Source organism: Chlorocebus sabaeus, chromosome 4 (genome assembly GCF_047675955.1).
Source record: "Chlorocebus sabaeus isolate Y175 chromosome 4, mChlSab1.0.hap1, whole genome shotgun sequence".
Lineage (NCBI taxonomy): Eukaryota > Metazoa > Chordata > Mammalia > Primates > Cercopithecidae > Chlorocebus > Chlorocebus sabaeus.
In genome coordinates, this window is record NC_132907.1 from 42,335,729 (window position 1) to 42,359,431 (window position 23,703).

The following is a 23,703-nucleotide window of genomic DNA, read 5'->3' on the forward strand; positions in this document are numbered from 1 at the left end:
CAAACATTTAGTCCATAGCACTTAGCATATATATATATATATATGAATATATATATTCATATATCATAAGACTTAGCATGCATATATATATATATATTTTTTTTTTTTCAATCTGAATAGGCTGAGAATTTGCCAGATCATCAAGTGGTGATCCTTCAATTTATCTCTTTCCTCTCACAATTTACTGTATCTAGCAGGGAAAAAACAGGTTACACCCTGAACATTTTGCTTGAAAATTTGCTCAGCTAAATATCCAAGCTCCTCACTTAAAAGCTGTGTGCTTTCTGCACAACTATAAGACCCAATTAGGCCAAATTTTCTGCCACTATATGAGGATATTTCCTGCAGTTTCCTACAGCATATTCTTCGTTTCCTTCTGAGCTCTCATCAGAAGTAGCTTGAGCCTTCATGTTATTACCATCAGTCTCCTCAAGGCAATCAACAGAAACCCTCTTTCCAAATAAGGTAATATTCATAGGTTTTGGGGATTAGAATAGAGACATATTTTGGGGAGACCACCATTCAACTCAATACAATGGGCATATCAAGAAAGCAAGGCCCTGACTACTATTTATCTGAGCCATTTCTTAGTGTTATGTTTATGGTGAATAATACTGAGGAGTGAGATAATCTCTTACCCTAGGTCAAAGAGCAGGCTTGCTGACTGCTTGCTATAAAGCAGCAGGTCCACCAAGCTCATTGTTTCTTTCCTGTAGTGCACCCCACTGTGTCCAGATGTCTGTCTAGACACCTTCATATAACACCATGAGACTAGAGTGGGGAAAGGGGAACTGACAGAAGCATGCTCGTGCTTGTGCTACCTACTGTGCTGTGAGTAATAAAGTCCTTCTCTGACTCATGCATGTCATGGCATCTGGCGGCATCCGTGAGACAGTATCAGGCTAATGTATTGACTGTACCTAGGGTCAAAATCAAATACCACACTTGGCAGAGTGGAGAATAAACACTCTGCAGTCAGGAAGTGAGGGCACAAGTGGTAATGAAAATGCACATCTCCTGGGAGTTCAGAGAAATCTTGAGAGGGCATTGCATTTTCTTATAAGAATGGAATAGGTATTTGAATAAATCTTATCTCAATTTTAAGAGGCAGAGAGACAGACTGTAGTTCACATCTGGTGACAACATCCTGCTTCATGATTTGTGGCTATTTGTTTTGTACAGTGTGTCCATATATCATATGTTTGACACTTACTTTGTGTTCACATCAAAGAAATACATGAGCGTCACTGCCACGGCCAGAAATAAACTCCTTAAAATACCATTAACCCTAAGGGGGTGTTAACAAACTGAATTGTGTCTCTCTCAAAATTCCAATATTGAAACCCTAACCCCCATTGTGACCGTACTTAGAGACAGAGTCTTTAATGAAGTGATTAAGGTCAAATGCAGTCCTAAGAGTGAAGCCCTAATCCAGTATAACTGGTGTCCCTACAAGAAGAAGAAGAGACACCAGAGATCTTTCTCTCTCAGGACACACATAGGGAAAGGTGATGTGAGGACACAGTCAGAAAGCACCCATCTCTAAGCCGGGAAGAGAGACTTCGGTAGAAACCAACACCAACCCTGAGAGAGCCTTGATCTTGAACTTTTAACCTCCAGAACTGTGAGAAAATACATCTCTGTTGTTTAAGCCACCTAGTCTGTGATATTTTGTTATGATATCCCGAGCTGACTAATACAAGGAGAAAGTAGATTACACCAGAAAATTCCAAATTACTATTTTAGGTTTTGAAGATAATTCTGTCCATATATTTGTGCACTGACATAAATATAAGGACAGATATACACTAATTCCAGTTGTATCATTTAAGGTTTATATTTTGTGTGAAAACAATCCAAAATTGTTTTCGTTTTGTTTGGTAAGTGCATCAAGTCCTGGAGTACTGTGGCATGTGTTTAGATCATTTGGAGTCCCTTTCACATTTCAAAAATTCAATCTTCAGCCAGGAACATCTCCAAAAGCCCCATTGCAATTGCCTCTAATGTCCATTTATAATGAGTTAGTGCTTCCTAACAGCTCAATAGATTCCCTCTTTTCCATAAGATTGCTGGAGGGTGAGCCACCATCTGGTAGACTTGCTGTCTCTCAGTGACTGAGAGGAAGACAGTGAAATACAGAAGAAAGTGTGTTGGCCCAAGAGTTACTAGAAATACCATCTCATGAAGTCACTTTCTACTTCTCCACTTCTTCCTAAATTGCTTCTATGTGAAAGGATAAACTTTCTTCTTTTTCTCTCCCTCTCTCTCACCCTGTTTCTCTCTCTCAAAATAGCATATTTTCTGTGTATTTAGCAAGTCAGTGCCTGTCACCTAACTTGCTCATTAGCAGGATATGTCTCACATATCTTGAGGCAATGTATGGAAAAAACAGACGTAACTGAAGTTAGTATTTCTTGTATTATGCCCCTGTTCACAAGCCACTTCTCTACAAAGTTCTGGTTGGGTTCTTTTCTAACCATCCTAGCCTGTACATATCTTTCTTCCAACTCCTTTGATGCTCACTACTGGCAGCTCTTACTGTAGTGTGCTTCCTGGAACTCTAACTGCCTGACGCACTTATGTACCACGTTTTTTCCTAGTTTGGGGTTCTGCTCTAGATCGCCTCTTCACATGACAGCGATTTTATCAAGTCATATTCTCTAAAGAGAATAAGAGAATTCATTTCTTCTTCTAGTATGCTAAATTGAATTGTTAAAATTATCATTATTCGTAGTTAGGACAAGCTCCTTTCACTTTCACACCTCCCTGTTTGTAATGCCATGCACAGTTTAAGACAGTTTTCTAAGTTTGCCTAGGAGCTACAGCATTTCAAGGCACCTCATGCTTTGTTTTACAGTGATTAATCCAGAAACTTTGAATTGACGAAGTCAATTAATGGATTTTTTTTTTTGATGTTCTTGTTTTTGAAATATATTGTGTTAGGATAGAAAAGAGACGGTGACTTTAACCTTTTGCATGTTGAATGAAAATACCTGGCACTGTGAAAACAGAGGAAGGGAAGTGCACGGGGAAGGCCCCTGAAACTTCAGCTTCACTTGTTTTATGATAAATATGCTTCTGACCCTAACAGAGAGGGGTTGTGTCTATTTTGTTCACTGATATATTCCCCAGTACTTAGAGTAATGCCTTGCACATGGTCACAGTTCAATAATAATCACCAAATAAACACTGATTGTTTCACCTTTCCACCTAACAATAAGTTATGAATATAATAGGAGATTAATAAAGAACAGTTTAATTAATAAATCCTCAGAGTTCTAGACTGATTCAAAGGAAAATGCTTGAATGCAGGCTACTGTGCAGGTATATACATCAATGAATTAAAAGACAGATTAATTTTTAAAATATATACCTATATATACATATGAAAATAATCACACTGTATTTTCTACTTAGAATTTGACAAAACATTTAACTTTTTCAAAAATTTAGCTATAGGAGAACCCTAAAAAGAAGACTGACTATATTATGGGGCGATGGCATGGCAGAAGTATGCTGATACCATTAAGAGATGTACATCTTTTTTTTTAAATTTCACAACTGTAACTTTTCTTTTTAAATTTTACTTTAAGTTCTGGGATACATGTGCAGAATGTGCAGGCTTGTTACATAGGTAAACGTGTGCCATGGTGATTTGCTGCTCCTATCAACCCATCACCTAGGCATGAAGCCCAACATGCACTAGCTACTTATCCTGATGCTCTCTCTCCCCCCGCCCCCACTGACAGGCCCCAGTGTGTGTTGTTCCCCTCCCTGTGTCCATGTCTTCTCATTGTTCAGCTGTTACTTACAAGTGAGAACATGCTGTGTTTGGTTTTCTGTTTCTGTGTTAGTTTGTGATGTGCAGCATTTTTTAAACTGAAAGGTCCATTTACTGAGCAAAGCCAACAGTATATCACAGTGCCTAAGAGCTTGGCCTCTGAGGTTTGAATAGTTCTATGACCTTGAGCAACTTCCTTGTTTTCTATAAGCCATTGCTTTTCCATCTGTAAAATAGATATCATGTATATGTTTATCTCATTGTGGTCAGACAATGCATATAAAACTCTCGATGCAGTGTCTAACAAATGGTAAGTACTTAGTAGATTTTGTTTTTATTATTAGTATCATTATGCGCTACTGAGGGGGGCATACTTCTTGAAAAATTTAGTAAGGCGTACAAATGTATTATCCTACCTTCATCTCTTTTTTTTTTTTTTTTCTTTTTTGACACAGAGTCTCTCTGTGTCGCCCAGGCTGGAGTGCAGTGGCATAATCTTGGCTCACTGCAACCTCCACCTCCCAGGTCCCAGGTTCCAGCGATTCTCCTACCTCAGCCTGCTGTTAGCTGGGATTACAGGTGCCCGCTATGATGCTTGGCTAATTTTTGTATTTTTAGTGCAGACGGGGTTTCACCACATTGGCCAGGCTGGTCTCGAACTCCTGACCTCCAGTGATCTGCCCACCTCGGCCTCCCAAAGTGCTAGGATTACAGGCATGAGCCACCGTGCCAGGCCCCCACTTTCATCTCTAACATAAAAAGTGTATCCTGAGCAAATTTATATTTAAGTTTCTGAAAATTGCTGTCTAATGGGTAGGAGGATGACATGTTGCTGCATTTTGCTGAGGCACATGAGAAGCACACCACAAAAGCCAAGAAAATATTATCTATCCATGGACCCTCCAGGAAGTCACACAAACAGGAAGTGGGGTTACTCAGACCCTGACTCTGAACCTAAGCAAATAGACTTCAAACTCTAAAGTGTATCTCATCATCACTCAGAATATGTATGGCAATGGGAAATGATCACAGGTCACATGAGATCTTTTGAACGCATACGTCACCACAGGAAATCTCATTTTCCAAGGGCATTGTCTTCATGTTGAAAGGACAGTAATGCAAGTAGAAAGTCCTCCCCTCCCCCTCCAAAAAAAACAAAGCAACTAAACTTAGAAGTTGTAGGCCCTTTGGAAATGACCACACACTGTGTAAAGATTTAAGTTCTGTAATGTTTGGTTTATGACTCTAGTCCTTAAACAAAACATTAGAGCAAAAGCCAAAAGCACAAAAGGACCCTTACAACTGCTTTTGGAATGTAGTGGCATAACATTTCCCCTGCTTTCATTAAAAAAAGAAAGATGCGATTTTCTTAAAAAGTCCTTGCTTTAAGTGTCAAACTTTACATTCACTAAGGATCTAGTGCTGCTATTCTGTACAGGTGATACTAGAAATGGAAAGAAGAGCTTCTGGAAAGGGGCTGGCTGCCTCAATCCTCCAGTTCCCCATGCTTGACACTCTGTGTGGGTATATGATAGTCACTCCACAAAAGTCCCTTAAGAAAGTCCCTTAAATAAATGAATAATGATAAAAATGAATGCATACCAAGTGTACTGATTTTTAAAAATAATGTTCTATGTGCTTTTACAATCTGCAAAATACTTTTTCACTTATAATCCCCTTTGACTTTCCCAATGACCCAACAAGGTAGGGAATTGTTTGCCTATGACTTATCTAAAGTCACTCAGAAAAATGATAGGATTTAACTTACTCTCCAGAGTTAGAGTTCTCTTTATGTTGCCATGAACACTGAATGTGCTTAATATATGTTTATTTAGTGCAGTGGTGCTCAACTGATGCAATTTTATCCCTCAGAGGACATTTAGTAATGTCTGGGCATATTTTTGGTTGTCACTCTGGGGCAGCTGGAGTAGTGTATTGCTATTAACGTCTAGTGGGTGGAGGACAGGGCTGCTGATCAATATTCTACAATGTACAGACCAGACACCCCCACCCTACCTTACTACCTCAAAAAAATTACCTGGCCCCAATTGTCAATAATATCCATGCCCAAACACTGGTCTAAACAACAAATGGGGCCTCGCATGGTCTCTTAAAAGCTTGTAATCCCAGCACTTTGGGAGGCTGAGGAGGGCAGATCACTTGAGCTGAGGAGTTCAAGACCAGCCTGGGCAAACATCGTGAGACCCTGTCTCTAAAAAATAAAAATAAAAAGATAAACAATCAATGGTCTTGTGAGGACCATTAAGTTCATTAAGTTACTACTTTGTTTAAAAAATATGTCTGGGAATTTTTTGACACTCCTTATCCATAGGTGGAATCTAAGTCTCCTCCCCCTGAATCTAGGTGAGACTTTGTGATTACTTTGATGAATAGAGGCAGTTATATGTGATTTCTGAGCCAAGGTTATAAAAGCCCATCCATTCTGCTAGTTTCTTTTGGGATGGTTGCCTTTGGTGCCATACTCACCATGCAAGAAGTCAACTTACTCCAAGGGCACCATGTGGAGAGGCTTGAGGATACCACAGGAAGAGAGAGAGCTGCCTCCCTCTGACAGTATGTGAGAGACTTTGCGTGAGGCTGCCCAGTCAAGCCATTCTCAAAGCTCTGACCCAAGACACCATGAGAGATAATAAATGAGGTTGTGGTTTTATGTCACTAAACTTTGGGGTGACTGGTTACATGTCAAGGGATAACCAGAACAGTCTACAGATTCAGTTACTCACAGTCAAGTGCTCTGGCAAACAGAATGTCTTCCCTCTCCCTTAAAGGGTTCTGACCCATGGAAGTGTGGAAATCTTAACTAGAAGATTGCCATTCCTCAAGTGAAAATGGACTGTAATCAGCCTGTGGGGAATAAAAGACAAAGGGCAGTTTGTCAAAGAGATTTTGAGGAGACCCAATGGGTAGCTTAAAATGATGGACAGTATACTGGCTGGAGTGTTCTGTTCAGGTTGGAGTCCTGGGCTTTAGTCACTTCAAGGTTGGTTATCATAAGAATAAAGCAGGACACTGAACTAGATAATATCTGAAGTTTCTTCTAGGTCAAAATTCTAGAATACCCTACTCTAAAAATATTTTTTTCAAAAGATAGGCATTTTTAAATCATAACTTGAAAAAATGCACCCTCATGAATAAAAAGAATGGAAATAAATATGGAGCACCACTTTATATCCATCAAACTTCAAGAAGTAAATGAAAATCTAATGTTGGTGAAACTGGTAAATTCCACATTACAGATGGCTACACTGTTCCATATGCAACAAGAGCTAAAAAGCACACACACTCTTTGACATGTAATGCCCCTTCTGGAAATGATCCAAAAGTAAAAAGAAAAGAAAAAACTTCTAGTACAATGATGTTTATAGCCACATTATTTACAGTGGGGGGCAAAATATCCCACAGGAAACAACCTAAATATCCAACAATGGGACAAAAGTTAACCATGGCATGGCAGGATGCATTAAAGTTATAAATATAAAACTCACATGGAAAAGTATATACAAAATATATTACGTGAAAAAAGTGCAGTATTCATTGCATCTAAATAGTGAGTATATCTTTGAAAAGATTATGTTCATATAATCACATGTAAATGTGAAAAGAAAGAAATATAAATATTTTTTTCTGTTGAGTATTTTAGTATGTGTCATTTTTCTCTAAAGATATTTAAATATTCAACTTTATGAAGAAAATTCACAAAATAAAAATATTAATCAAGTTTAGTATTTCAATGGACACATTTACTTCACAGTTAAAGAAAAGGGAGTAATTAATGCAAGCAAATATACAGATATATATTAAAAAGTCAGTTGAATGTATTGGCTAAAAATGTTTTCTATTATAAAATTACATTTTTAGAATACTAACCATATTGAATATTGCTTTAATCCATTTTGAAAAAAAAATCTAATTTTCCATCAGTTAAAATGCCATATCAGTAAATAGTATGAGGGGAATTTGGAAAATTAAAAATCAATATTTTTTTAAAAGGGACTCTAAAGCACTACTCTAGACTTTCTCCTTTGGCAATAAAATACTTTGTTGTTTTAACCAACTCTCCCACTGAAGATCACTGAAAAATTGGAAGAAATATAAAAAAAGATATTTTAGATGTCTTCTAAAGCATCAGATTGCTAAGAAAATGGGGTGAAGAAAGAAGTTCAGAGAAATGACTCAGGCAGACAGTTGGATCACCTTTTTTTTTTTTTTTTTTTTTTTTAGAAAGGGCCTTGTTCTGTCATCCAGGTTTGCTGCAGCCTTGACCTCTCAGGCTCAAATGATCAAATGATCCTCTTGCCTCAGCCTCCAGCGTAGCTGGGACTACAGGCATGCACCACGATTCCTGGCTAATTTTTAAAATTTTTATTTTGTAGAAACAGTCTCACTATATTGACCAGTGTAGGTTCAAATTCCTGGCCTCAAACAATCCTCCTGCCTTGGCTTCCTAAAGTGCTGGGGAGTTGAATCACTTTTTGTCTTGCTAGAGGACAGTGAGGAAAGGGATTTGCCAATCCTAAGAAGGATCTGAAAAGTGAAATCCAAGACCTGTCAAAAGTGGGGTATGTGATAATTCATCCCAGGAATACAGTTTACGCTCAAAACTACTGCTCCTTACATGACATGTGAACCATAAGTAAAGCAGCCCTTGAATGAATTGTCTGGGTAACCTATAAAAAATCAAGCCCTGAAATTGTATGAAACTGATAGGGAATCCTAGTATCTTCAGGGCACTGATTCAATTAGCAATAATCACACCTCAGATAAACCTCATTGGTCATCACACTGCCACTGCAAAGCTTCTAGGATATTGTCTCAATAGAAGCAAATGAAAATGCTTTCTTGCTGGGTGTGGTGGCTCACACCTGTAATTCCAGCACTTTGGGAGGCTGAGGTGGGTGGATCACTTGAGGTCAGGAGCTCAAGACCAGCCTGGCCAACATGGTGAAGCCCTGTCTCTACTAAAACTACAAAAATTAGCTGGGCGTAGTGGTGCACACCTGTATTCCCAGCTACTCAGGAATCTGAAGCAGGAGAATCGCTTGAACCCGGGAGTCGGAGGTTGCAGTGAGCCAAGATGGTATCACTGCACTTCAGCCTGGGCAATAGAGTTGGACTTCATCAAGAAAAACAAACAAACAAACAAACAAACAAACAAACAAAAAAACAGAAAAGAAAAAAAGAAAATGCTTTCTGTAGAAAAATACCGCCCAAGCCTCAAACTATTTTGTCAAATAATTTTTTCTAATATAATGTCTAGCTAAGATAAGCAGGCACCAGAAGAAAGAAGGCAACATAAATGAGAACCAGCGCTAACTTTACAAAAGTTGTGAAGGAGACAAGCTAAACTTAAACATTTTAGCAAAGAAATTTAGAAAAGAACCAAATAGAAACTCATAAACTGAGAAATATAATAAACAACATTAAGAACTCAATGAATGTCTTAACTCCAGAATACACACTGTTGAAACAACAATTAGTAAATAGTAATATAGGATAAAAGAAACTAACCAGAATGAAGTGTAGGCAGACATATGGAGGGAAAATACCATAGAGAGAGTAAGAAACATAAAAATTATAGAATGGTCACACTCATGAACATGAATACAAAAATTCTAAACAAAATCCAGCAACCTATAAAAAGAACATGTTGATCAACTTGGGTTCATACCACAAATACCAGGTTTTCATCATATTTTAATATCAATAAATGTACTTTTCCACATTAATAAAGCAGAAAAATTTATGTAATCACCAAAAGATGCAGAAAAATATTTATAAAAGTTAATACTCAATTGTCACTTTAAAAAATCTCTTAGTAATCTAGTGATGAAGGAGAACTGTGTGATAAAAATACTATACTATTTACTGTATAGTAGTGAAAACAAAAGAACTACATCTATGTGTAACATATAGATTAATCTCACAAATGTAACATTAAAAAAAGTCAAAAACAAAATAATAGGTATTGTATAATTGTGTGTGTGTATACTTAAAATCTAGCAAAATTAAGCCCTTGAGTGTAGATGTATATTTAACTAGTAGGAGTATAAATGAAAGCAAGGAAATTATTGCCAAAACAATAAGGCTAGAGAAATGGATTTGTGATTGGAAAAGAACATGTAGAGGACTTCTGGGATCCTGGAAATCTTTTATTTATTTATTTATTTTTATCTGAGTTGTGGTTACACAACAGTTTAAAAAGTAATGTGTTAAGCTGTGTTGGGAGACCTGCTTCCATGGAGACCTCACACACCTACATATCTGCTGAGTATGCCTCAGATGCAAGACCCTGATGACTCTTTACCATAGCATTTCTCAGGTGTATCTTTGCAGTGCACAGCTTTGAAGAATGAGGTAACATCTCCCTGTGGGACAAAGAACAGGCTTTCTGACTTGCTACAAAACAGCAGATTCACCGAGCTCAGTGTTCCTTTTCTGTAATGCAATCTACTGCATGTTTAGGCATCTATCTGGGCCCTCTGTATTGCCCCTCTGTGTCTTGGTGGGCAAAGGGTATCAACACAAATATGCTGATCAAGTTGCCTGCTGTGCAATGAGTAATAAAGACCTTTGTCTCTGACCCAGAAGTTTCATGTCTTGTGTCAGTGTCTGTGAAATAGTAACAAACAAAATTACTAATTCTAAGTAGAGTAAAATGAAACCCAAGCCCTAAAAAGTTGCACATTTACCTTTTATGCATTTGTCTCCATGGATGTTACATTTTACAATAAATAAAGGTTTTTAAATTTACTGTATTTGAATTTTGATTTTTTTCTTTCTTTTTTAATACATCATTTTCTGAGTACTTACTATAAGCTAGGCTCCTGAAATACAATGATAAGTAGGACAGAAGGTAATCTTAAAGAATGTGTATTCAGTGGGAGGGAGAGTTAAGCTGAAGATAAATTATAGTGTTGCTTTATGAGAACAGAAGAGGGATGGGGAAAAAAATGATATCTGTACTGTCCTAGTACTTTCATTAATCTTGTTGCTTGTCAACAGAGCTATCCTAGTTAGACATGTCATGAAAAAGGAAAAACATTTTAAAAGCAAACAAACTCTGTCAAAGAAGTGAAAACAAATTTATCAACTAAAGGAATATTTTAGCAAATTCAGATATACTTACAAATAGAATTATTTTTGCATATACTAATTGGAAAGAAGTAGAAATTTCTCAGCTTGGCCTTCATTCAGAAAGTGTCTTTAATCCCATTACGGTAGCTGTCATACATGGTTCATAGATTCTTCACTCATTGAATAAAATAGTGCCAAGAACCCTTGATACAAGTGAAGATGATATGGGCCTGTCTTCTCAACTTGCAGTCTGTAGGAGCTATAGCCGAGTTCTGATGGGTTACTGAAATAGAATGTAACATTGTTGTGGAAGGGTCCAAGTGAGGAGTGATATCTAAATCGGATGAGAAGATTGGTAGGGTGCCTAGGGTACATGAACCTCACTGAAATTAAGATTTGAATGATGCATAGAATAGAGGTTGGGGCTAACGAAAGAGAGGACATGAACAAAAGCAGGAGCTCATGAGACTTTGCCTTTTTTTTTTTTTCCTTTTTTTTTCTTTTTTTAAGACAGTCTGGCTCTGTCACCAGGGCTGAAGTGCAGTGGCACCAATCTTGGCTCACTGCAACCTCCGCCTCCCAGGTTCAAGCAATTCTCCTGCCTCAGCCTCTCAAGTAGCTGGGATTACGGGAACCCACCACCACGCCTGGCTAATTTTTTGGTATTTTTAGTAGAGGCGGGGTTTTACCATGTTGGCCAGGCTGGTCTAGAACTCCTGACCTCAGCTTCTCAGGCTGAGGTGAACTGCTCGCCTCAGCCTCCCGAAGTGCTGGGATTACAGGCATGAGCTATTGCATTCGGTCTGGGACTTCACTTTTAAAAATAGCTAAGGTGATAGCTCACTTGAACCATAGCAAAAAAAAAAAAATAGTAAAATGACACTAATATATTAAAGGCTGATTATTTGAGTAGCAAAAATTAAACACTGTGTAATAAAAAGGCTTTCTTAATTACCATGACTACTTACATAAATTTTTAATCATTTTTCAATGTGGCATTAGATTTTCTCCTTAGGGCTATTTATTACATTTTTATACTGAAAAGATAATAAAGATCACATAAAAGTGCTCCAATTTCCAAGGCTAGGTTTTTCCTTCCCCTTCTCCACCCAGGGAACAATGTTAATAAAAACATAGAAAACTAAGCTAACTATTTTGAAATATCTATTTTTATGCACCAGCATTCAGAATATGGTTTAGAAGAGTTTATAAAATCCAGGATGGTTTGGGGTCTCTATTCTACCAAGCACCCAAGAAGCTGTTGGCTAAAGGACCTGAAGGCAACTGGTAAACAATTTGGAATAGAGTTGTCTGACTGAACTGACCCGAAGCCAGCTTGTGTTCAGTCTGCATTTCTACATGGTATCCATGGAAATGAGATCAGGCCTGCACAAAGACAAACAAAGGCCACCTTCAAATGAATCCGGGAGAATGACAACTGCCAATGTTCAAGGCATCCGTCGGCGCGATAGCTTTGCTCATGCCTTTCAAAACACAATGAAGTAATCTCTTACACTGACAATACAGTGATTCTTTTATTTCCATTGCTCTGTTTTATTTCCATTTTTTTGAACACTTTTATTTCCATTGCTCTGTTTAAACATTAACTTCATTTTTATACAGAAAGCCTTTCAGTGGTCAGGAGTTATATACGGCTTCTGTAGCAAAAACTGTCTCTAGACTCTTCAAACTAATACATGGAAGAATTGCAGTCACCTTTTCAGAACAAGACAATAATGCAGGCATCTTTGCTGACAGAATTGCAAAGTTTCTGTTACCTATTTGGGCAACAGAACAGACGAGTCTCTCAAAGGAAGTAAAACATATTTGAAAATCATTATTAACTGTCCCAACAGCCTATGGAGCTGAAAACATTAGCCAAATATGCAGTTCAAGTTTATACTGGTTCTAAAATGTAAATTACGTGTTCAAGAGTTAGCAGGCATAGACTGGATAAAACACTTGAATATAAGCACTTTAATTATGACTAACAAAATTAAGAATAGACATCAACTTCTGTTCTAATTTATGATTCAATGAAAATGTTTTAAAATGCTTTGAAAACAACACTAAGTTACAGGGCAAAAAGCTTTCACATTTTACTAGCAAAATCTTTCAGAGCCAACACTATTTCTCTGTGATATGTGAGACTGTTATTTCTAATAGGATTATTTTGGGGATCTTTATTAAACTAGATAGAAAAAAGGAATTGAAAGCTTAACTGGAGAAACATAAATCTATATTTCTAAAAGAACTCGTTTGGTTTTTAGGAAATCTGACTAAAGCACTGATATTAATTCTGCCACTGGAATTAGAGTGTTATATATTACATGCCCTAAAAGCAGCTTATTAATCATAACTACAGTAGTGTGAAAAGTATGTTTGAAACCAAAATGTATAAATGGGCTCATCAATCTAAGCAGCCACCCTGGAGGATGAGAGGTACCTTTTTCCATACCTCTGCTTTCTTTCCCTCTTTGCATACCTGGATCAACTCCACCTTTCTCTGATTAATTAATATCCTCTCTATTTCATAGCCCAGAGTCTGCTTTGCCTACCTTCCCATGATCACCCGTAGCTTCCAAGCAGGGGCTCTTTTCTGCCAGAGCTGTTACTGGTGCTGGACACCTAACTTTCTTCCTCTCCTTTCTCTCTGATAATATCTTTTGTATAGTCATCAAAGTTCCTCCCCTTCCCTCAGTTTCTCTTGTGCAATGAATCTCTGCCACATACATATACCTCAATGCAATTTTAAAACATTGCAAGTGTACTATGCAGCACCATAAGTAACAGAAATTAAAAATCTTCTTATAATAATTTTTATGCAAGCATTGCCCATGTTTGTTTAAAGGCAGCTGCTCCCATTTTACCTCTCTTGCTACTCTCCCCTCCCTTTTACGATCATACCAAATTTTGTCACACTCTCTACATTTCCTCATCTTCCATGTACTCCTCAGGCCACTCTGTTCTGATTTCTCTTTTTTCACTCCATGTAGACTGCCTTTCAAGACTGTCAACTTGCTTGACTTCTGTGAAGAGGTTGACCCTATTCACCACCTCTTCTTTCTCCAAATATTTGTGTGCTACCCCAGTTCTTGCAGTTGTCTTTCTACTTCTCCAGCTGTTCCTACTCTCTCCCTTCACATCTCCTCTTCCTCATCTGACCCTCTAAAGCAATTCCTTGAGCCATGGCCAAAGCTCTCTTCCAGTCTCTTTGCCTGACTCATCTTGTTAATGTCATGTCTTCAATTATTCTCTAGGTGCCAATGAATCTTAAATTCCTATCCCCATCTTACTTTCCTGCCTGTTCCTAACACCACTACATATAACTATTGGCTAATTAGACATATACATCCAGGTGTACATCCAGATGTCTCAAACTCAATCTGTTGACCTGAACTGATCTTTTTCCTCCAACTTGCTCTCCTTCAGCATTGCTTATCTCAGCAAATGGCACATCAACTGACTTGTCCATATCAGAAACCTAAGCATCAGCCTTATCTTTTCCCTCTCTCTCCACCTCCATAGTAAATCAATCATCAAATCCTGTTCATTCTTCTTCTTTAATGCCTTTCCAATAAATCCTCCAGTCTCTTTCCCTACTGCCACTATCTGAGTTTTTACCACCATCATCTCACAACTGGCCTCTTAAACTAAAATTAAACCCAAACATATTCTTTCCTAAATGATCCTGGTGCCTTCCACATGGCCTCCATCCAATCCGCTCTCCTCATCTGATCATGTCACTCCCCTGCTCAAGGCCCTTCAAGACCTTTCTATTGTCTTCAGGATAAAACCCCTGTTCTATATCATGATTTACAAGGCCCTTCAAGGTCTGGTGGCTGCAATTCAGCTTTCACTCTCTGGGAACAACCTGAATACCACATTGTGGGCATAACGACCTTCTGTTTTCATTTCGTCAATATCCCATTCAAGATCCTAAACACCTGCCCCAAGAACTAGGAGATGAGTCCTATTGCTAGTTATGTTGCTTGCTTTTCTAGTATCACTTACATCCGTTTTAAAAGGTAGAAACTGTACTCTAGGATCTCTGAGGTTCTTCATGGAAGATCTAAATCGTAATGATTCTTACCTGTTTCCATGAAGACATCTCAGGAGGCTCGACACTTCACTGCATCACAATGATATCTCTCCATCCTCTGAATTCAACATGTTATCTCTACCACTCATTAATTGTGAACACATGACATCTATTATGCTATGGAAACTCATGTTACAGCCCTCTAAGTTATAGAAAATGATATAACCAAGTTTTAAATTATATGAAAATTTTAAAGACACCACAACATACTATAGTCTTAAATTCCAATAATTCAGAAGTGAAAAGACAACATCAAAGTCCATTTCTTTCCACAAGGCTAACTCCAATATACCGGCTTTATCCTTAAGCTAGTTGACATCACAGTTGCAAGGTGGCTGTAGTTTTATCAAAGTTCACATATAAACTTGACAATATTTTCTTTAACAAATATCTCTCTTAGGAATAAAAATTCCTTTCCCATAAGTCACCCAGCAGATCTCATTGGCCAACCTTGCATTACATGCCCATGACTAAATCAGACATAGCCCAGATGTCTGGGACCAGTCTAATCACCCTTCAGCATCACCTCAATTTTTTAGCTATGCAGAAGAGGATGGTAACTCAATAAATGAACTTCTGCTAGAAAGGAAGGTGGCAAGGGGCTGAAATTGGTTAAGTATGCTTCAGGGCTGAGACAATTTTCTTTCCCCATGTTTGGATTTGTTTCCAAATAAACTCCAACCTCTTTCAGCCATGTTTCAAGTTTTCTCTGATTCCACCTTGAGTCTAACAAACAGCCTTACATAAAGTAGATACTTTATAAGAATATGATCAAGCATTAGTTTTACGAAATTCACCATAGCCAGATCAATAAAGCCTCTATGGATCACCTGAAGGGGCATAGGAATCACTGTCATACACAAAGTCTATTGTCTCATGATTTGCAATGCCAGGATTCTCCCCTGTAGGGAGCCATTCTTCTGTATGTTCTGCTGGTAAATGATTGGTCACTGTAACAACTGGAAAAAAGAACTCCACCCACCTTCCATTTCTTTCACTTGCCATTCAGAGCTGTGATGTTTCATGGTTTCTCTTCTTTTACGCTGTGCTAAATCTTTTAGTAATATCCCAAGCTGAGCAGGGTTGGTAGTCAAGACTTCTGGCTTTAGTAGTAGAATTTATATGATGCCTGGACACTTTTGGCCCCAAATATTTTCCCCATTCTTCCTGAAGTTCTTGACTTTATACACATTGACTGAACATGTGTCTTTATTTTGCTGAATGTCTCAAATTCCACCATGAGAAGCTCATCTCTTTACATTAACAAGCTTCTACATTTTAATATCTCCAGGGCTGTCAGCATATGAAGACAGGGAGTAGTCATCATCCACTTTGGAAGGAATTAATTTAACTGACACAGCCACTCACAGCCACTGACTCTTGGTGCTGAAATCTACCTGTCTTGGTGTTCATCCCACAAGGTGGTATGGGGTGGATAACACTGGAATTTTAATTTTAGGAAAGTGGGGAGGCAGTGATTATATTTAAGCAATCACTTCTAAACCAGACTGAACATCAGAAATATATGAGCCATTGTAAATACTGAATCCTGAACCCCAGTCCATAAATTTAAGTCAAACAGTGGCTCAGGACCTAGTATTAAGAGAGCAAAGCTTAGCTGAGGTTGGGCAGGTATAGCTGCTAAGCCATAGGGGAGCAAAGTCACTTTATCAGAGGGTAGCCTAAGTTCATTAAGGGGCTGAGGATGAGACCAGAGAGGTGGTTTAGGGTGAGATCCAGCAAAGGTAGGTTACCTCAAGTTTCCTTTTTGTTGCAAAAGTAAAACTTATTTACTTTATAGTTTTTCTTGGTATTGTCTCTTCTAGCATTGGATAATGGTCAGTTGCAGAGAGATGAGTGAAAAGGGGTGAAAGCAACAATGCAATGAAGGCAAAGGGAGTATTTGGAGAATATTTTCACACTAAATATGGTATGATCAGGTGTAGTCATAACAAAGAATGGTGTATATAGATGGCTTTAGAGTGTGTACCTGTGTGGGTATGTGTGTGTGTTGTGTGTGTGAATGTACATTTGTGTTCAGGAAAAGGTACGGTAAAGAAAAGATTGGATAGGCAGAATGTACCTTTTTATGACACGACAAGAAATTTGCACTTTACCCTACCTGAGATGGGGAGCCACTAACATTTGAAACAAAGCAGTAATTGGATACATATAAGTGTCTTAGAAAGATATCATTGGTGAAAATGGAGAGAATGGGTTGGAGAGATAAGAAAAGAAAATCCAGCTTAAAAGTTACATACAGACATAAGATGAGGGACTGACTAGGTGGCAGGAGTTGCATGGATGGGAGGAGAGCCAAGAGAATTTGGAGAGTGGCTGTGAGGTTGAAAACATGGGGACAAATTCCTGGCTTTCATGTTTGTGTGACAATAATACTGCCATTAAACAATGGTAGCCAATGGAGGAGAACATTTTGGAGGACGCGTATTAAATTCAGTTTCGTAAATGTTGAATCTGGCTTATTTACAGACTATCTAGATGGAGAAATTTGGTGGCTGATGGAAATACTGATCTGGAACTCAGAAGGAGAGTCTGGCTGGAGATAGTGACTTGTGCAGGGAATGGGCCCAGAGACAATCTGTAGAATGAAGAGGAGGATTCAGGATGAAACTCCGCAAACACCAACAAGGAAAGAGCCTGTGAAGGAGATGAAGGGAGAGCAGCGAGGAAAGAAGGAGAAAAACAGGAAGGAAACAGAAGCCAGAAGTACAGGGTGTTTCAGGAGGAAATTAAATATCAAAAGAAATTTTTTTTTACAATGAGAAAAATTAGAATATTTACAGACTGAGGGTAAGTTACATCAAGGAGAGAATTTGAAGACGTGCACTGAAGAGGGATGAGTGCTGGGGCAGGGTTTCAGGGGTAGTAAGAAAAGATGCGGTCTAGAACTTGGGTGGAAGGACTATCCTTGACCTGTGAACATATTGGAGAAAATACATGATGACCTCATTTCAAAATTACATTTGCCTTCTCCTAAGGGCCTATATTTAGTTTATAGGTTATCTAGGCCTCTTATGTTCTCTCTTTTTCATCCTCAAACTGCCCGTTTACCATTTTCATGATATTAAGCACTTAGAAATGAGCAATGAAAGGTGATAAATATGGGACTAAACTATGAGAACAGTTTCTTCTTAAAGCACCTATGAAAAGGTTTCTGGAAAGCAAATTTGAATGTAAGTGTTAAAAGAAGATTTGAAGGTGATATGTTTTTAAAGTGGTTTGCATGTATGCTACAGAGGATGCAAGACATCTAAACACATATGTGTTTTGTACATATTAACAGGTATATGCATGTATATTATGTATATACAATTGTTTATGCATTTATATTATGTATATATAATTTCATATTGTATACGCAAGGAACAGGTTTTCTCTTAATTTAAGATCATCATAATAAAGCTCTGTTACAGATATAGCTTTTAAATTTGAATTTTTGTATGTGATCATATTATGCAATTGTATATGCATATAATTTTATAATAGCTATATGTGTGTGTAGTGATAGTGAATGAGACATTTTATACAGACAGAGTAATGCCATACACAATTTTAGACTCTGCTGAGCTAGAGATTTCAGCTATTCATGTTAGCCTGGGATACTCATGGTATCAGAAAACGATGCTGCTTCTCCAGGAACCTCAAGTGATATCACAAATGAGAGAGCTTTCTTATGATGATCTTAAATTGAGAGAAAACCTGTTCCTTGAGTATACAAATGATTGGAGCAGGAGGAAGGAATAAATGGACAAAACTTTTGCAGATGTTATTTTAGATCATCTCTCCTTGCTTGCCCTGAGGTGTCCTTATTAACTCCAGGTTAAGTCTCTGCTCCTGACTTCATGCCTTGCAGTGCTACATTCCATTAAAGTGTTTCTCACTGCTCTTTACATAACAAGTCTCAACACTTCAAAGATAAGAAAATGACGTCATGTTTCCATAGCTTATTTTAATACTGGGTAATTATAGAGAGATGAAAAGCTTGGGTTTATATTTCTATTAGCTCTAGAAAGGTTGTATTCCAGAGACTCACTTTCAATGTCAAGTACAACTTTACCTGAAACCGGTAGATTAGGGTTGGTGGCCCCTCCAAACAACTCAAGTGGTTCCCTGAGAAAGTATCTGAAGCACCCAAAACAGGTGAGACAGAAAACCTAAGATGCCCATTCTCTGCTGGGGCTGGGGACAGTGGTGTTATTTCTCTCTTATCTCTGACCTGGAGAAAATGCCACCAGGTTGACGTGGACTAGGATTCATTCCTCCACAATCTAGAATAGCAAGTGGCTAAACGTCAGTCTCAAAGGAGGACAGCTTAGGAAATATTTATCTTCTTTGTAAAACACACACACACACACTTTAAAATCAGAGACAACTTTTTTTTTGTTTTGTTTGATCGCTGTTCAAACTACAATATACACATGTGACTCCTTCTCCATCCAAATAAACTAAAGTTCTTACATTTGAGCACACTCTAGCTCTGCCTAATGGTCAGGGAAAAAGTGCTCACGTATTCGCGATGGTCTCACAAAAGCTCCCCACCCCAGCCTTATTTCCTCCTCTTAGTGTAAAAGAACTCAGGAGGTGGGCGGGCCCCAATGCCACAGCACTACAGTTGGAGCGGTTGCTCCGGCTTATTCTCTCATTGCGGCATCTAGGATCCAGAAATGGAAAGAACTTTTGCTGGCCTAAGTTTACATTCGCCGAATAGGCAATGTTACAACAATAAGAGGAAGGCAGAAGGAAAGGAAGAATTTCCTTCTGCCAAGTATTTAAGTGGCGATTGGTTTATTCCAAGTCCCTCCTGGGAAGAAAAACAGCGCTTCGTCCTCAAGTAAGAAATAGAGGCATTGTTCACATCCTTGGTTTGAAAAATAAGCCTTTTGGGGCTCGGAGGCTTCTGCAAAGCAGCAAGCACTGCCCTGGGGAGCTGCAGGCCGCCGTCAGCACTGGATTCCGGGTTCCCCCAGTCCCTGGCAGGCGAGGCACCTGTCTGAGCCAGGGGAAGTTGGGCTGCAGAACTCGCGGTCTTCAGGACACCCGCGGATCTCCACAATGTCCATGCCCGAGTGCCTGTGTGTGTGTGTGTGTGTGTGTGTGTGTGTGTGTGTACCTAAAACAAAGCACTCACTGAGATGACTTTGGAGGGTGCTTAACAGACAAGGCGAGACACGCCTAATGGGGACGCAAGGCCTGGGAGAGCAGGAAGGGGAGTAAGAAGTATTTCTTTCCAAGCAGGTCCTGGTGGCTGGGAGCCCGAGTCCACGTGGAATCCGTGGGGACACACACGGAGTTTGCTCCCTAGTTCCGCCCAATCCCTCCCGCGAGCCCCAGGGAGCCGCGCGGGTCCCTCCTGCAGCAGATGCAGAGCGAAATCCCCGCTTACCTTGACTGAGCGCTACCACCAGCAGCAGCGGCAGCGGCGAGGACCCTGTCCGTCCTGGTCCCATCCTGGGTCTGTCCGGGGGACCGTAGTTGCGCTGGGTTTGCAGAGTTTTACAGAGGATACCCTTGACCGAGGGATACGAGAACCTGCACACTCTAGAAGCTGTCCAGAGGGCTTCTCTCCCTCGCCTGGTGAGAGCAGGGAAAAGTTGCTGGGCAGCTCTTGGAGCGCCGAGGGCCCGCCCCGGCCCGCCCCTCCTGATTCCGCAAACACCGGATCTGCCCTGGCCGCGCCCCGCCCCACCCCGGCCCTGAGGCTCCGCGGCCCCGCGGGCTGCACCTCTGCTGGTCCACACCAGGGGCACCGCACCTTGGCTCCAGTACAGCGGCCCAGCCCCGACAGCCTGGAGGCGGTGGGGATGGGGATGGCGCCCTGGCAGGCTTTCCTGCCCTGCACGGACGGGTGGGCACATCCGACGGGGGAGCGCCCGCCCTGGCACTAACCGGCCCCTGCAGCCTGTCGCCAACCCTGCAGGAGATGCCCCAGTCCCCAGGAGAACCTGGCCCCTCCGCAGCCCTTGGCAGCGCCCAGCTCCTGGCAGCGGGTGCCGAGGGCACCAGCCCTAAACCACAGTTCCTAGGGGCTGCGCGGTGCGTCTCTTTCTCTTTCCTAAGTGGGTGGAGAAAGGGACAAAAATAAGCACAGAATGACCAGGTTAGAAACTAACTCATCAGGAAAGAAGATCTGCTCACAAGTTATGATTATCCGAGGTGATATTTAAGCAATACCTGCTGCAAGAGCTGTGTGTGTGTGTGTGTGTGTGTGTGTGTGTGTGAGAGAGAGAGAGAGAGAGAGAGAGAGAAATCATTATTACTTCCTCTCTTCCGAGCCTCCGAGATAATAAAGAGCTGATTTAATGACCGAGTTTAGGAGATTAACTTCAAGGCCTGCGAGAAGGCTGAGAGCCCATACATGCACTTGTGACACTCCCTGTCTAGATTACACCGTGACATAGACTGTGACCATTTTCTTCCATTATTTCAGTCTCACATCTGGAAAGAGAACATTCTATATCCGAGACTTTTAGTTAAAAACCTAAGAAATAAGATATTAATTTTTCTTCTCTGAATCTTGTTTTATCCAAAACTTTGGCCACAAATTTCCAGCACATTGCTGAAACCAGAATTCTTCCAGTGACTACTTTTGTGAAGGAACCAAATGTTTTCATAAATCAAGTTTAAGGAGTTATGAATCTAATAATCATCATTATTGTCATCATTCCAGATTTTCATGGAATGCTACTATGAGCAGAATGGGATGCCTGAGATACTGCCTCTAGGAAGCAAAGTGGCTCAAGGTGGGAAGGACTTAATAATTCATAAAAATCAAAGCTCTACTGTTTACTATACATAGGGCTGAAGTGTCACATTGTTAAAGTATTAAATTGGTATGCATCAGATGTTGCTGCAGACGGGTTATGACTAACACCCTTTGAACCCAAATTATATAGACCCAGGCTCTTTCCTGTTTTCTTATCAGTCACTTACTGGCTCGACTTACTCACCTTGACAAACACCTGAAGGCTTTCTTTTCTGAACTGTCTGTGGTACTCACCTGCTTACTAAAACTCCAGCTATCACCTGAGACCTCTTAGGTGACCGCTCACTAACCTATGACACAATTTTGACGCTCCTTACAGACTTTTTGAAGGAAGTCAGCCAGGTTTCAGGGAGATGAATATCTGTCTGTTTCCTTCTGACTCACTGAAATGTGAGTAAGTGTTTGGAACAGACCTGTGTTTGGGAGTCAGGACAGTTCCTTTAATGTGAGACAGGAATTTGTGCTTTATCTCTGGGGGTGGGGGGAATTAAATGCATCCTTCTTGGGTTTTGTTCTCAGAACTGGACCAATTACCATTACACTGGCATGAAGTGCAGAATAAGTCAGGAGCTATGATTTTCCAGAGCCAGGCAAAACTTTTAAGAAACAAAGAATAAACTCCTGTCTCACATTAATTTTAAGAGGATAAAGTGTTCCTGAGACAAAGTTTGAGAACCCCTTCTGGGGTGCTCTCCTGCCTAGGTGCAGTTGTGAGGGACACCACACTCGGAGCAGGAAATATGGAAGGTTAAGCTGGGGCTTCTCAAACTCTTTGGTCTCAAGAGTCCTTTACTCAATAAGTCCTTTAACAAAAAGTCTATTATGTGTGAACATAAATCATGTATATTTTATGACAAATAACTATATTTCTGCAAATGAAAGAATCCAGGAGAAGAGTGGCATTGCTTTACATTTTTGCTAATACTTTAAATATCTGGCTTAGAAACAGGCATTTGGATTCTCAGATCTGCTTCTGCATCCAATCTGTTGTGGCATGTAGTTTTGGTGAAATTATATTGCTTAATCTGGTGTTACACAGATAAGGACTTAGAAAAACAGGAGATAATTCTGGATAATCCTCTGATACTACACCAAAACTCAACAAGTGGTAGTTTCTTAAAGTTGCAATGTGGAATCAGAAACCATATCAATGGTTTCTCCTATTCCGTGGCATTAAAATTCACTGATCTGCTGGCCTCTTCCTGTCCCTCTCCCTTTCTCTTCTTGTGAGTGCCCAGTGATGAAGAATACGATGACCGCCAGTTCCCATCCTTGTTCTTGCACCATCAGGGCAAATGTCAACACAGTGAAAAAGGCAATAATGTCTCAGTATTTTTATGAAAATAGTTTTGACTTCACTGGCCTCTTGAAAGGATCTTGAGAGACCCAGAGACCCTACTCCAAAAAGCACTCAGGGGTGAAGTGAGGCCTTTCCCTTTTTTTCTTTTCCTAAGAAAATAATTTTGTTGGGAAAGATGGCTCAGGTAAGTTTCCCCAGTGTTTCCTTCTGATCTGTTGTATTGTCATGCCCTGTTCTCCTTTGCTTATCTCGTTTTCATATAGACAATCACCCAAACCAGAAACCTCTGCTTTCTTCCCCAGGTGCACCACCAGCCCCGCTGCTAACATCCCATACCAATTCTATCTTTTCACCCTACTAGGGTTTTCTGTGCCATCTCCTATTTTCTTTTCCACTGCTAATCTCTTTGGTTCAAACCCTTTTGATTTTTCACCATGATGACAGACTCCCAGATAACCTCTTTGTGCTTCCTCCTCTCCTGTTGCAGTTCATCTTTTATACCTGTTGTCATAGTTATCCAAAAATGCAGGATTGATCTGCTGAAAATCATTAGATGTCTTCAGGACATTCAAAGTACCCTAGTGTTTAAAGTCACGATTTGGCCCCAACCCACCTCTGCGGCTCCGTAGCTGTCTTTCCCT

General features: G+C 39.8%; 1 protein-coding gene across 2 annotated transcripts in view; it reads right to left on the reverse strand.

Moving 5' to 3' along the window:
- ITGA2 (integrin subunit alpha 2) overlaps nucleotides 1-20,616 on the reverse strand; it is a 105,753-nt gene extending 85,137 nt beyond the window's left edge. Inside the window, exons 1-3 of one of the 2 annotated variants that reach the window (XM_037994654.2) lie at nucleotides 20,383-20,616; nucleotides 10,929-11,159; nucleotides 6,526-6,646 (exon numbers count right to left, since the gene is read on the reverse strand). In XM_037994654.2, coding sequence (XP_037850582.2) covers nucleotides 6,526-6,583 — 58 coding nt within the window. In that variant the 5' untranslated portion in view covers nucleotides 6,584-6,646; nucleotides 10,929-11,159; nucleotides 20,383-20,616. The remainder of the gene's footprint in view (nucleotides 1-6,525; nucleotides 6,647-10,928; nucleotides 11,160-20,382) is intronic. The other variant, XM_007972162.3, reaches the window with a different exon arrangement.
- Between the last annotated feature and the right edge of the window lie 3,087 nt (nucleotides 20,617-23,703).